The 14,063-nt window shown below is 35.7% G+C and overlaps 1 protein-coding gene across 2 annotated transcripts; it reads left to right on the forward strand.

Annotated features, from left to right (window-relative positions):
- The first annotated feature begins 1,557 nt into the window (after positions 1-1,557).
- LOC18052656 (B3 domain-containing protein Os07g0563300) lies at positions 1,558-13,122 on the forward strand. Of its 2 annotated transcripts, none has more exons than XM_006449164.2 (14): positions 1,558-2,020; positions 3,538-3,619; positions 3,751-3,849; positions 4,537-4,876; positions 5,031-5,373; positions 5,586-5,682; positions 6,343-6,517; positions 6,818-6,897; positions 7,326-7,373; positions 7,470-7,733; positions 8,717-8,766; positions 9,553-9,666; positions 11,634-11,704; positions 11,877-13,122. In XM_006449164.2, exons 1-14 carry the CDS (start codon positions 1,902-1,904, stop codon positions 12,653-12,655), a joined length of 2,661 nt encoding a protein of 886 aa, XP_006449227.1. In that variant the 5' UTR covers positions 1,558-1,901; the 3' UTR covers positions 12,656-13,122. The 2 variants fall into 2 exon arrangements, with proteins under 2 accessions (XP_006449227.1, XP_024046942.1); XM_024191174.1 differs by having other exon boundaries at positions 1,931-2,020; positions 3,538-3,614.
- The last annotated feature ends 941 nt before the right edge of the window (positions 13,123-14,063 follow it).

The raw sequence follows: 14,063 nt of genomic DNA on the forward strand, positions 1-14,063 counted from the left end.
TTAATAATAAGATTTACTAAACATGTGCGTCTATTTTTAAAACTTACAGTGCCTTTAAAAGTAAATTTTATAAAACGTTTAATCGATTCTCTTCATATATGATTATTTTTAAAGAAAAGCTAACAATAATTATTTTAAAAACTACAATACTTCATATTTAGACTTATTATGAAAATTGTGGCGGTGGACGTACCCAGCCACATGGCTAGATTTGTACGTCACACAATTATTTAATAGCAATCCATGCATTTTCGCTAACCCAATAACCTTAATTACCCGATTCTCTTCAGAATTCAGAACAAATTTTTTTTTTATCATTAACAAATCCCTTATTTAATCATTACCTTCTACAATTAATTTATCTAACGGTCATATATACGATGAATGACGTTTCATGTAGAAAATAATTAAAGAGAATTTGACTTTTTTTTAAACACTAATTAATATGTTTATTAGAAGACAAATATTTATTGATATTGATGATTATGAAGTAAATAAATAGAAAAATTTTGGACTAAAAACAAAGGTATTATATTTATACCTTATAAATGACTTTTATCTAAACCTTAAAATTTATTGATTTTTATTTCTTTTATGATAATCATCTTAATACATAATACACATATCTAGTATAGGTTAAACAAGAGGAGGAAATGCTAAATTTTTGTCTCAACAAATAAGTAAAACCATCATTTACAACATATTAAAATATTAAAATATATTGGGACTATCTTAGATAGAATGAATGTCTACTTCAATCTAAATATTTAATTAATAAAAGAATAAAATCATTAAATATACTGTAGCTGAAGCATATACCTTACAAATTTGAAAGCAAGCCAGTTGTCGATGGGCTGCAAGTCCAGTACAAGTCCAGTGTTCGAATTCTCAGTTCTCACCGCTTTTTGACCCCCACGAGGGCCACGACAAGAATCCTTAAAACCGCAAATCTGCAATTCTTCCTAAGGCAGGCAATTCGAAAAATCTTTCCATACCGTAAATCATCGCAAAATCTCATCCGTCAATCACGCATCAAAGATCATACTCTATGGCCCCAACAACCTTCCCACACGTGACCACAAAATCTCTTTTTTTTTTTTTTAAGAAAGCGTAAGTAATGTAGTTGTTATGTAGACAAGTTCATACTTGCATTAAACGCTGGTTACAGTACAGTGCTCTTGTGAGTAGCGAGTCACATCATAAAAGTAAGTACTGCGAACTAAACTAAAAAAACCAGAAAAAGAAAATTAAAAAAAAAAAATTCATGACGCGCGTCTTTAAAATTATGCGTTACGTGTTTGCATGACCTCCGCAGCGGGGCCATGCATGATTATCACATTACCTTCGAGGGATTCGCAAATTTTCCCTACTCGCGACTGTACGCAAGTTATTCTACTCGCTTCTGTTTTCCCACGTGTGGCATTTTTCTAAAATCACGATAAGTATACTTCAAGTCAAACTACAATGAAATGACCAAAGCCCCCTTTGCCTTGTTTGCTCAGTGGACTACACATTTATCGTTTTCTCGGATAAATTACTAATTAGGATTATCTTCAACCAATTAAATTGAACAACAGCAAGGACAAAAAAGACAACAAAATTGTAAAGCATGACTCACGCACGCACGTATATATAAATAACCAACTTATTTCGACGCCTGTTATTAATCTCTCTCTCGTTGTTTGGAAAGAGAAGGGGATAAAAATAAATAAATAAAAAAAGAAAAATACTAAACCAAAAACCCCTTCGAAAGCCGTTATTTTGTAAGATTATTTTCACAGATCAGGCCATAACAGCCATTTTGACAAGCTTCCTACTTCCTCTTACTCTTTCGACGGTTTCAAAACGCAAGGATTTTGGGATTTTATGCGTCGTTTTTGGTGCTTTTAAGGTTGTTGCCGATGTCGTCTTCGTCCAAGATTTGCTTTAACAAAGAGTGTAAGGAGTTGAAATCGGAGCGTCCCAGAAAAGGCTGGCTTTTACGTGGCGGGGAGTTCGCCGAGCTCTGTGATCGTTGCGGGTCAGCTTTAATTTTTACTTTTTGTTGACTGTTTTATTCTAAGTTGAATTTTGTTTGAAATTATAGGTTTTGGACTTTGGTGAAGTGTATACAGTCTGTTGTGGCTTTTTGTTAATTTGTGAAACTTGGGTTTCGAATCAAATTGTGTTTGCTTTCAGAGTTAATTGGGATTTTGGTTTGTATATGTTTTGTGGTGTCAATTTCAAGTGTTGTATTGTTTTGAATGTTTGCATGTGTATGCTCATTTCTGGTAGAAGAGTAAAATAATGGAGTAAAGAAATATTTTTTGAACAAATTTTTTCAATTTATTGGAGGTTTCTACTTTCTGATGTAATTCTCCTTGTCACATGCAGAAGTTTATTTATTGATGTCTATGTCTTTTGAGATTAATTAATACTGTTGAATTTGGGGTCTTTGTGGTTTGGAAGTCAGACTGTTATTTGTGAATCGGTTTGTTGAGAGGTAGTAAGGCCTTAACCAAACAAGGGCTGAGCTTAAAGTCAGCCAAGTTCACATTGAAGTTAGGAAAATCATAATCCATGAGAAATGAAATTTCATTCAAGTTTGTCACTTTCCAAAACATGGGTCACATCCTCTACAAGCAGGTTTGGTTACAAATTCTACTTAAGAGTAGCCATAAAGACTCGTACTTTTAAGGAAAATTCTTCCCTTCTAAAATGTTAATTTGTGTTAGATTTGTTCTCAATCAGCTTCTAACTTACAGCAAAACTAGAATATACTCCTTTCCAAAGTTTTCATGAGTGGAGTTACCAGTCTGTCATCTGATTGACTATGCACTGCCTTTGTCCGACTGAAAAACTCTTTATACTTATTGTTTGGAATCTGCAGCTAAAATTCAATGGTTGAATTTGATGAATCCGGTGAGAGTCAATGCATAGTGCATGTTAGCTGAAGCATAACTCTTGGAACTACTTTTGGCTTATCTTTCTATTACAATTAGAGATTGCTTGGTATTATCCCGGCATTGGCTATTCCTTTTTTTTTTTCTGCAGAAATTCCAGGAGCCATTACCTATAATCTGTCTGTTCATTGTGAAGCAATACTTATTTGGAATTATTATTATTATTATGATGATGATGATGGTGATGTTTGTGTTTTATTCTGTTCTAATCATGCCTGCTTGCTGTTTTATGTTTCTCCATGTTTTATGATTTTTTAAATTGGTATTAATGGGATTCTACTTAAGAATATTGTAATTAGGCTAACCAAGGAAACACGAAAAAGATGAATTTTTGTCTGCAAATTCCATGCATGGAATTGGAATTGTTTTAGAGAGGGGATGCATTTTCTAGATTGTTTTCATTATGAAACACAAAACACATCCTTGTAATCCAGTGGCACTCTCTTTTATTTCTGTTTCTGCTTTTATTTTCAATCTAGATCTAACTTGTCTGTCATGTAATTATTGCTATCTTGTATTGCAAATATTAAATATCCGCTGTTTTGTGTTTTGTGTTTTGTGCTGCAATTCTGACACTGATTCTTTATGTTTATAGATCTATTTATGAGGAGGGAAGATTCTGTGATACTTTTCATGTGAATGCTTCTGGTTGGAGGTGTTGTGAGTCATGCGGTAAGGTGAGCAGAGAATTATCTGATTTGTTTATTTGGTTTTTCAGTGATGGATATCAAATTTGTTGCTGAAATCTTTAAATTTCAGGGTTGGATCTATAATGATTTCTCATTTGGTTTTTGCAATTACTTTGCAGAGGGTTCATTGCGGATGTATTACTTCAGTTCATGCATTTACATTGTTGGATGCTGGGGGAATTGAGTGCATGACATGTGCAAGGAAAAATGTTCTTGTGGTATGGAATATTTTGGTTGTTTCTCATTTTCTGCATCTTCTATTTTTCTCTATGATTATGTATGGGTTTGAATATGGAGCAGAGGATGCTTAGGATGCCATTTCTGGATATTGGCCTGCCATTTTTCTCAGTTATATTGAACATGCTAAGCAATTTGTTTCCCCATTATACTGAACTTGTTTCAAAGTTTGGAACTTTTTATCTGTACACGAATTTGCATTTTTTGCTAGGCAATGTTTATTTTTGTTTCCTGTGCAAAGGAAGTTGGGAATCCTAAGATGCTAAATGACTTTGGTTACCTTTATTAATGAGGTTTTAATTGAGGCATAGGGAGCTGCTTCGTCAATAATTCGTGGGGACAGTTTAGAGTGTAAGGAGCCATCTTGCACAGTTGCAGTATTTGTTGACTGCTCTTTTACATGCTTTGACTCTGATGATCGACTTTCTCCTCTACTATCGTCCTCGCACATGTCAAAACATTATTAAATTAGTTTCTGCATCTTTGTAATCTGAGTTTTCACATGCGGAGAAGAAAACATTTTGTCGATTTATTTATCTGCAATTTTCCAATTCTAATCATTTGAAGTTATTTTGGCTGATTGAACCGAATGACATTATTAATTATGTTCAGTTGGATGTGAGGTAACTAATACAACTCTGTTTTTCATATTATATTCTATTTTACAGGCCCCAACACCTTCATGGCCACCTTCTTTGTTTTATCAAACGCCCTTTCCTGAGAGAATTAAAGATCTTTCTGTCAAAAATTGGACTCAGTTAGCTGGTTCAGGCCCTGTACCATGGCGACAAGCGCCCAGTCTGTTCAATTCTTCTATTCCTCAGCCTGAACTGCGTCCAAGGTTACCCTATGAAGTTGACTTATCTGCTGGCATTGACAGAATCAATGCCAGTGAAAGATTATCTGTCCCTTCCCTGGAAAAAAGAAAACTTGAGGATTTTTCTGAAAGACTGATGAATGGAGGATTGAAGAGTGGTTCAAGGGATATACCTGAGAATGCGAATGCAGGTTGGAATCAGTTCCATGCATCCAGTATGTTAATATTAAAATAAAAAATGTATACTTGTGACTGTCAATGCTTCTTCTGCCATGCTGGAGAAATTGTTGGCAGAAACAACAGATGAAAGTGGTTTCTAAACCTGGTCTGATGATTTTGTTGCAGGAAGTAACTGCGATATGCAACCTAGTTCGTGTTTAAATAAACCTCAGCAGTCTTCCACTTTGAAGGACGATTCATCCACTCCACATTTTGGTTTGGCTGTATCTTATGCATCTCCAAGTGAAACAAATAGTCAAATTGGGGTTTCTGGAAGTCATTTGCGACCAGTCGTTCAGCCACCACTTGTGAAGCAGTTTCATGGTAATTTACCTAATGGAGCTGATTCGTTGGGTGAAACTCAGGTTCGCAATGGAAGGCCTCGAGTAGATGCCCGTGGAAGAAGTCAATTACTTCCTCGGTACTGGCCTAGATTCACCGATCAAGATCTACAGCAGATTTCTGGAGAGTATCCTTTGATTCTGGAAGTTTTATTTTTAAGCTTGAAAAATGCATAAATATTATTAACTATAACATTCATTGTGCAGGAAGCTTGGAATTATGAATTCTTATTTCTTGCCCCATATTTCTTTTCATTATATAATCTAGAAGACCTTTGCGCCTTCCGTTCTTTTTATTACTTAGAGGCTCCTATAAGCATTCACCTTAACCATATTTAAGTTCAAATTCTGTAATCACTCCGTTGTTTGAGAAAATGTTGAGTGCTAGTGATGCGGGGCGAATTGGGCGCTTGGTGCTTCCCAAAAAATGTGCAGAGGTGGGTCCTTCGGCCTCTTACCCAATTTCTCTATTTGTTCATCATATCCATTCTTTAATCTCTCTATCCTAGAAGAGATTATCTGTTAGACAATTGTTATTGAGGTGATCATTGTAGTTGACATGTAAAACCGGATTACAAATGTGGTCCATTTTTTAACTTTGGGTCCTTGATGCTTAATCTGAAATGATAGAATCAACTTGCATATTTTCTTGATTACATTATTCTTTGATCTTGTGTTGCTTTCTTTTTATATATATTGACGAATCTCTCTAGAATGGATAGACTCTGGCATGTTTGCAAGAGTTGGTGGTTCCAGTAGTCTACTGAATTGTGTCTTGCAATTTTGGCGTGCTGGTCTCATGTCAACCTCTTCAGTAGATGTGGAGGTTTTCAGTTGGAAGATCATAATTTTTCCTGCTTTCAATTTTGTTACTGTTCGGTTTGTCTGAAGATATCTTCTGTTTATGTTCTTCTTTCTCTTGTGAACTCATATTTGACATGATAGTTGTAGCGCTAGTTAAGTTATTAGGACTGCTAGTTGGCCATTAACTCATTTTTTATTCTAGAAGATCCTTATCAATTAGGCTTAAATTTGGTACTTCTTCTCAAATTTGCATCCAAACATTGCACTTTAAAATGCATTTACCAATGATGCAGGCCTACTTTCCGCCAATTTCTCAGCCTGAAGGTTTACCTCTTAAAGTCCAGGATTCGAAAGGCAAGGAATGGATATTTCAGTTTCGCTTCTGGCCAAATAATAATAGCAGAATGTATGTTTTGGAGGGGGTTACACCTTGCATACAGAACATGCAATTGCAAGCTGGTGACATAGGTAATCAATCAAAATCACAGGAAAGCTACGAAATGTTCTCTTTCATGTGGAAGGTGCATGTTCATGCTTTAAATTAATGTGTACATTACCTACTAAGTGTCTGTTCTATTCTTGGAATTTTTTCGGGCTTGATATATTTGCTGCTTTGGGTTACTGGATTTTTACACGTGGTTTTAAGAACCTGTCAAACATCTAGATATTTCCTCTCGTGAGTGGCATGATGTTCATGCATTTTGGTGCATCATGGTTGCTGTGTTATCTGTTTATGGAACTCAGATTCTGTTGTACTTCTCTTCTCAGTAACATTTAGCCGGTTAGAACCTGAAGGAAAATTGGTTATGGGATTCAGAAAGGCTTCAAGTGCTTCAGCATCTGATCAGGTGTGGCCTTGAACAATAGCCAATTATCTTTCTTAAAATTCCATACTTTGTAATAAGTGCTAGATGGTGATGGCAACATATAATGCTATTGGCTAGTATAATTATTTACTGTTCTCATTCTTTTTGACATCTAGAGGTGCAGCGAGGAGCATATGTGCTGCTTTTATGCAATTTGATGTTGGTTGTACTTTAGTATTGTCGTCTCACCACTTAACACTGCTTGATCTTTTAGCTAGCAGAAACTGTTTATTTAGAATCCACGTAAACTGGCTTGTCCTAATTGTCCTTGTTAAGATTCATTAATTGTACATGGATTTATCTGATAAATGGTGCAATTGTTACTATTACACAAGTACTAGTATAATTTGAGTTTGACAATTAGTTACACAGGCTAGAATTCACATTTTCTTGGATTTGTTCCTCGGCAGGACAATGAAGCAAATAAGGCTGGTACTGGAATTCCTGCGAATGGACATGTTAGTATTACAAAAACTGAAAGTGGTTTTTGTTTGAACTTATTTATCACTTAAAAAAGATAGCCCAGCTCACCTAGTTTTATATCAATTGATCAGGCTGAACTGGCAGATCCTAGTTCATGGTCAAAGGTGGATAAGTCAGGATATATAGCAACAGAAGCACTCGGAGCCAAATCATCGATCTCTAGAAAGAGGAAGAACACCACATTGGGTTCAAAGAGTAAGCGCCTAAAAATTGAAAATGAGGATGTGATAGAGCTGAAGCTAACATGGGAAGAAGCTCAGGGACTTCTCCGTCCACCTCCTAACAATGTTCCCAGTGTTGTGGTGATTGAAGGGTATGAGTTTGAGGAATATGAGGTACCATATTTGACTCGGTCTTTCTTTTGTTCAAAGCACACTTAAGCGATCATTTTATTTTCTTTGTTACATGTAATATGTCTATGTGTTTATTCTTGCCTGTCCTTGTAGCGAGTGAAGATTAAGGTTAATTGTATTTGTGACTCTGGTTTTGTTAAATGTAAGTATGTTCCTTTTCATGTGGCTAGGATGGCTTGAAAGCACATTGTGCTTCTATCATGTTTTATTGACCAACCACGATGGACCTAATAAACTGTAAGCTATGAAAATTAGAGCCATGCAAGACTTACAAAGTTGGGATACAAAGTGTTTCGCCCAAATGATGTGGCAGTTTATGTGAAAAGTTACTTGTTACCATACATGTGGCGGTCATTGATTGGTGAAACGTGATTTGGATACAATTTGTATCCCAACTTTATAACCTAGCATTATTGTTAAGACTACTGTAGTTAGGCTGTGTGGGTTATTGACAATTGGATGTTTTCCTCTTGTAAATTTTTCTGATGTCAATTAATCCCGAATTGGTATGATACTTTATACTTCCTGCCGTAGTTTATGACGTTTAGCAAGTTTGTTGTCTCTTTTTTCCCTTTTTAGCCACAGCTCAATGTCAACTTTGGTATTGAATCTCCAAATTAATTGTTCTGATAGGTACATAATTATGACAGTGTTAGGTTATTTTGAATTTATGCACCTTGCATGGCTAATAATTACTAACTGCGTTTTACCGTCAGCTCGTCAATGCCAGCAAAATTGTATGTCTGTACTAGTAAACTGATAGTTCTGCAGATAATCCTTGCTGCGCCATTGATTAGACATTTTATTTTCTATGGATGCAAAAATATTTGTCCTCATCTTATTGCACTCTATCGCTGGGACTGCTTATATTTGACTTTTCTTCTGTATGTTTATGCTTCGTTGGTGTTATATTTCATTTTTTGTGGACTCAAAACTATTCTGAAATTTTTTGTCTGCTACAACAGGACGCACCAATCCTTGGGAAGCCAACAATATTTGCAACTGATAATGTGGGGTAAATTACTAATCTAATTAATTAACATACATTATTTCTGCTGGTAAACATAAAGCGTATAAAGTCTTCTGTTGTGTGGATCTTTTAAGTGATTGTGAAAGAAATATAGTTCTTTTGGTTTAAGATTATGGGAATGTTTGTGTAATATGTTTCTACATCCCGGAACTCCTTCAAATTTTTAAACAGCTACCTTTACTAGTAGAATTGTCCACATTCATTGGATTTATTTTCTTGAAACTACAGGACACTCCTAAACTTCTAATATCTGTAGTTCCATTTGTAGGGTTTCAGCATGACGAAAACCCATTCTGCCAAATGGCACTACAATTTTAAATATCTTTACCAGCATTCCAAAATTGTGAATTTTTGACATTGCTTTTCTCGGCTGACTTAAGCTGATACCAGGGTTCAGAAGTAAAGCTAACATGAAAAATTTGAATTCTTTCCATCATAGAGACTGGATGTAGGTATCAGTCAGCAACATAACCATAAGAAAGACATCTGTGCTGTTAGGAAATAGATCATGATTGTAATGGGTAATGTTCTTACATATACTGATGTACACGGTTTCTTTAATTCGCTGTCATTTGGTTTACCACCATAAATCATGCTTCATTCTCTTCTTTTCATTCTATATTGGGACTGAGTAATTAGCTCTTTCCTTTTAGTTTGCCTTAAAATTTTGCTGTATTTTTTTGTTGAAGTGGATTGTGATAATTGTTTAACACCAAGCCAACAAAGCCTAATTTCTTTCATTTTTATTTTTTTTGTGTCCCTTTGTGTCAGTGAAAAGATCCAATGGGTTCAGTGTGAGGATTGCTCAAAGTGGCGCAAAGTGCCTGCCAATGCTCGTCTTCCATCCAAATGGACTTGTTCTGGTAACTTGTGGGATCCAGAAAGGTACAATCAGCACCTTGTTACATGTTTAAACCGTGACATTTTCATCTATCTACCACGTTTGCGGATTTTTTATTTTTTGATAAGAAACTCAAAAATGTATTAGTAAAGAACATGGAAATATGGATAGTGGACTTGCTGTCCACTCAAAAAACAAACACTAGCACTATTTGTGCTATGCAAACATATATCCAACAACCCCTATACAAGGTTAGAATCAGTTATAACTCCCTATTTCAAAACCCCATCCCAAGTTTAGATGTACGAAGAAAAAGGACGAATCTTGAAACTTAGAAACTAAAGCCCAAAGTGAAGCAAGGAGATGAACTCTATCCCACAATTCTTCAGCATTATCCACGCTTTTTCCCTCAAAAATGTGAACATTTCTTTCCTTATTACCCAAAACAGTGCTGTCACTGCGCATTTCCAAACAGTTTTAGAAGAAATTAGCCTCTTTGCATAACTTATATCACAACTTTGAAACCACAAAAAGTGAAGAAAAAGATGATTTGAAGTTTCTCACTCTTACACATTGTACACCAAGGAGGAGAGAGACAAAAATTAGGAAATTTTTTTTGCTTCACTTCTCCAGAATTTAATTTTCCTTGTGCCAACGTCCATAAGAAGACTTGAATTTTAGGGGGGATGCTAGCCTTCCAAATCATTTTGAAAGGTAAAAAAACTCTAGCAGAATCATAATTGCATGGCTTCTCAAAATACGACTTGCAAGTATATTGTCCAGAGGCTTTCAGCTTCCATTTGCTCTTGTCCTTCTCCAATTCATCATATTGATATTTTTAGTACTCGACATTAGTGTTGCATGTTTTTCGACCTCTCTATCATTCAAGTTTCTTTGGAAATTGAACTTCCAATTCCAATTCATAGTAAGTGGAGAGAAAGCCATGCTAGAGAAAAATCGAGATATCCTTAGAAAGCCATAACCAGTACAAGTGGAGGAATTTCTCACACAACAAAACATTGCCCCTCCATTTATCCTCCCAAAAGACGAATAGCTTTCTCATTACCCACTTCTAAGGCAACAAAACTAAGGGAAGTGGGGTACTCTTTAGATATAGCTTTCTTGGGGCTTCTATTGGACCCATTCCTAACCGTGTTTCCATCCCATCTATTTGGATGAATTCCATACCTGCTGCGGATAACGAGTACCAAAGAGAGGAGGTCCTCACCAAGGGAAACCTCCAAAGCTGTTTGACTAACAGCTCCATTTTTCTTTTCCACATTGCCAATTCCTAAACCACCTCAAGTTTTAGGCCCTGCAGCCTTATCCCTCTTCCTATGATGAGATCCATTGCCATTTTCATAACCTTTGCAAAGACGGGCTTTTTTCCATCCACCAAGTCTCTTTTCAATTTTTTCAACCACCAGTCCCAAAAACTTTGAGTTCTAGGATTATCACCCAAAAGACCTAGGTACTTCAAAGGCCAACTTCCCACTGTAAGTCCAAACTTATTTGCTAAGATTTTGACTTTATCCTCAACTGAATTTATTCCCACTATTGTATTTTTGGCCGTGTGGATTTTTTGTGGCCCACTTTATCTCATTTTTGAGGTATAATATCTTAGAAAAGCTGCCCATTTAATCTCCCTAGCAATCTGCAAATATACAATTTGAAGAGATTTCTCACTACACCAGAACTACTTCGTTTGGGCAATCCATCTCATCAAACTGCTGCTCCCCTGATGTGCAGTATAAGGATAATTTTTCATGGATATTAGGGACTAGTTGTGATTTCAAAAGTGCATTTGTTACTCCTTTACTTTTTTGGCTTCTTGAACAGGATGGAGTCATTTTGGCACTTGTTAAAGTAAAATCTCTCATAGGATTGAAGGGGTGTGCCCCTTCATATGATCTAATGACATAGCTGGTGCTCTTAATTTTTATCTACAACTGGGAGTGTATTTTTCTGTACTTCCATTTGATTAATATTTATGAATCCTCTCTGCTGCCAGATCTGTGTGTTCAGCAGCTCAAGAATTGAGAGAAGAGCAGCTTGAAGATCTGATAGCTCCAAATAATCCAGGTAAACTATTGCCTGAGACAAACTTGCATTGTACACACCTTACTGGCCCATATGCGGTTAGGTGGAAGACGAGCTTTATTCTACTCAAATTTACTAGTTTTATGATAATATATTTGTTTAATGCTTGCAATTTACCAATTGTCTAATTGCATTTGGTTCTGTTACATGACAGCTTCTTCGAAGAAACTGAAAACCGCAAAGCAGGAACCTGATTGTGTTGAAGCTTTGGAGGGACTTGACACTCTTGCCAATCTAGCTATCTTGGGTGAGGGTGAGGGACTTACTGCATCATCCCAGGCCACTACTAAGCACCCCCGCCATAGACCTGGCTGTTCATGCATTGTGTGTATTCAGCCTCCAAGTGGGAAGGGTCCTAAACACAAGCAAACATGTACATGTAATGTCTGCTTAACGGTGAAGCGTCGTTTCCACACTCTAATGCTGCGACGTGAGAAGAAACAATCAGAGAAGGATGCAGAAACTTCACGGAAGAAGCAGCAGCAGCAGAAGCTGCCAGTGCCTGAAAAATCAGCTGATGATGACCCTCTTTCATGTAGCAAGACAGGAAATAACAGTCCGAATGAGAAAAAGGTAGTTAGTGAGGGTTCTGATGATGATTCTAGCAGGATAAAATCCTCTACTTCCCCCTTTAAAGGCCAAATTGACCTTAATATTCAGCCAGAGCGGGAAGAGGAGCTATCACCTGGTTCAGATTCTGGCAGCATGATAAGGCTGCTCCAAGATGCCACTGAGAAGTACCTGAGACAGCAGAGACTGTCTAGCTCAGGTGTCAATACTAGTTCAGTTGAAAATGAGGGGCTTCAAGGGGGAGTAACAGGTGAAAAAATCAGCAATGGTATCACCCTAGACGGCAGTCATCAAGATACTGATGAGGACCATCATGGTAGTTTATCTGTGAAAGCCTCTGCATCCATATCTGCCACTGGATAGACCACTGTAATCATGCGTACAAACAGTAGGGATATTCAGGGCTGTTTATGCTGTATGGTGGGGACTGTCTCAGACAGACATTCATCCATATTGTCATTTTGCTGCTTCAGGTCTGTACATAAAGAAGAGGGCGTAGGAAGCCAGCTGACATGGTTAGGAAAACCGATAGTCTTACTGATTTACACGCTATGAAATTGCCTACATGAACATTAGCGCACCTTTGGAGTATTAAAACATCGGAATTTATGAAAATGTGACAACGGAAGGTGGTAGGTTGAAGTTCTAGTTTCCTTTTAGGAGCTCACCTTCTGCCTTCATTGAGGATGTAACTAACCTGTGCAAATTTTACCCGTGAAATGAGAAATTGTTTTTGGAAATTAAACTGTACCCATCTGGTGCAAGTATAACAGTATTGTGCCTGGATTAAAACAACAGGCAGTGGAGAAAGCACCCATCATTTTCTTTTATTTGGTTTCAGATTACATAATTACTCTATGGTTAAATTGTTTGGGCCACTGTAAGCATCGACGAAATTTAGTGGATATGAGGCAAAAATTGGCTGTGATTATGTTTTCTTGGAGAATCATGCATATCAAAAACTGTGATTCGTTACCGTTTTTGAAATTTATATGGCATTTTTCTTTATTACCAGTAAAATCTTAAATTTTAAAGCCGTCGTTAGGACGTGTAGGATTCGAACCTTCAATAGCGGGCTGATTAAGGCCCATTTAGGATTAATTTTGGAATGTTCAAAAGGGTTAAGGGCCTGTGATTATCTTTTAGAGCAAAAAAAAAAGTGATTTTAAAAAGGTGAAAATTAATTTTGATGTTTAATAAATTTTTTTTTATAAATCATTTTGGTAAAATTACTTTATACTACAATAGTTTTTAAAAAAGTAGGGAATGAGAAGTTTTTTAAAATTTGATTTTAATAATCATTTTTATATTCAGGGTCGATTTGGTAAAGTTGTATTTTTTAAAATAATTGTTGTTAACTGTATTGTAGAAATTTTCAGTTGTGAATAGAACTAATTAAACATTTAGTAAAGTTTATTTTTAAAAGTATTGTGAGTTTTAAAAGCAGTCGTATGTATTTAGCAAATTTTTACTATTAAAACGTTGTAAGAATATAAATGACTAAATTCAACATAATGTTGAGTAACGTTTGTTTACAATTTATAAACATGTATATAAAATATTTTTAATTGTGTACACATAATAATTGATTAACTAAACTAAATATTTTATATTATTAATTTATTATTTATTTTGTTATCTCAATATAATTGATAACAATAATAATAATCTCTTTGAAGTGAATGATATTTTTTTCTAATTAATAAGGATAATTTTAGATTTTTATAATATATATGAGGATATATGTGGAATTATATTAAATATAAAAGTG

This window comes from Citrus clementina, unplaced genomic scaffold (genome assembly GCF_000493195.1).
Source record: "Citrus clementina cultivar Clemenules unplaced genomic scaffold, Citrus_clementina_v1.0 scaffold_2, whole genome shotgun sequence".
NCBI classification, from domain to species: Eukaryota; Viridiplantae; Streptophyta; class Magnoliopsida; order Sapindales; family Rutaceae; genus Citrus; species Citrus x clementina.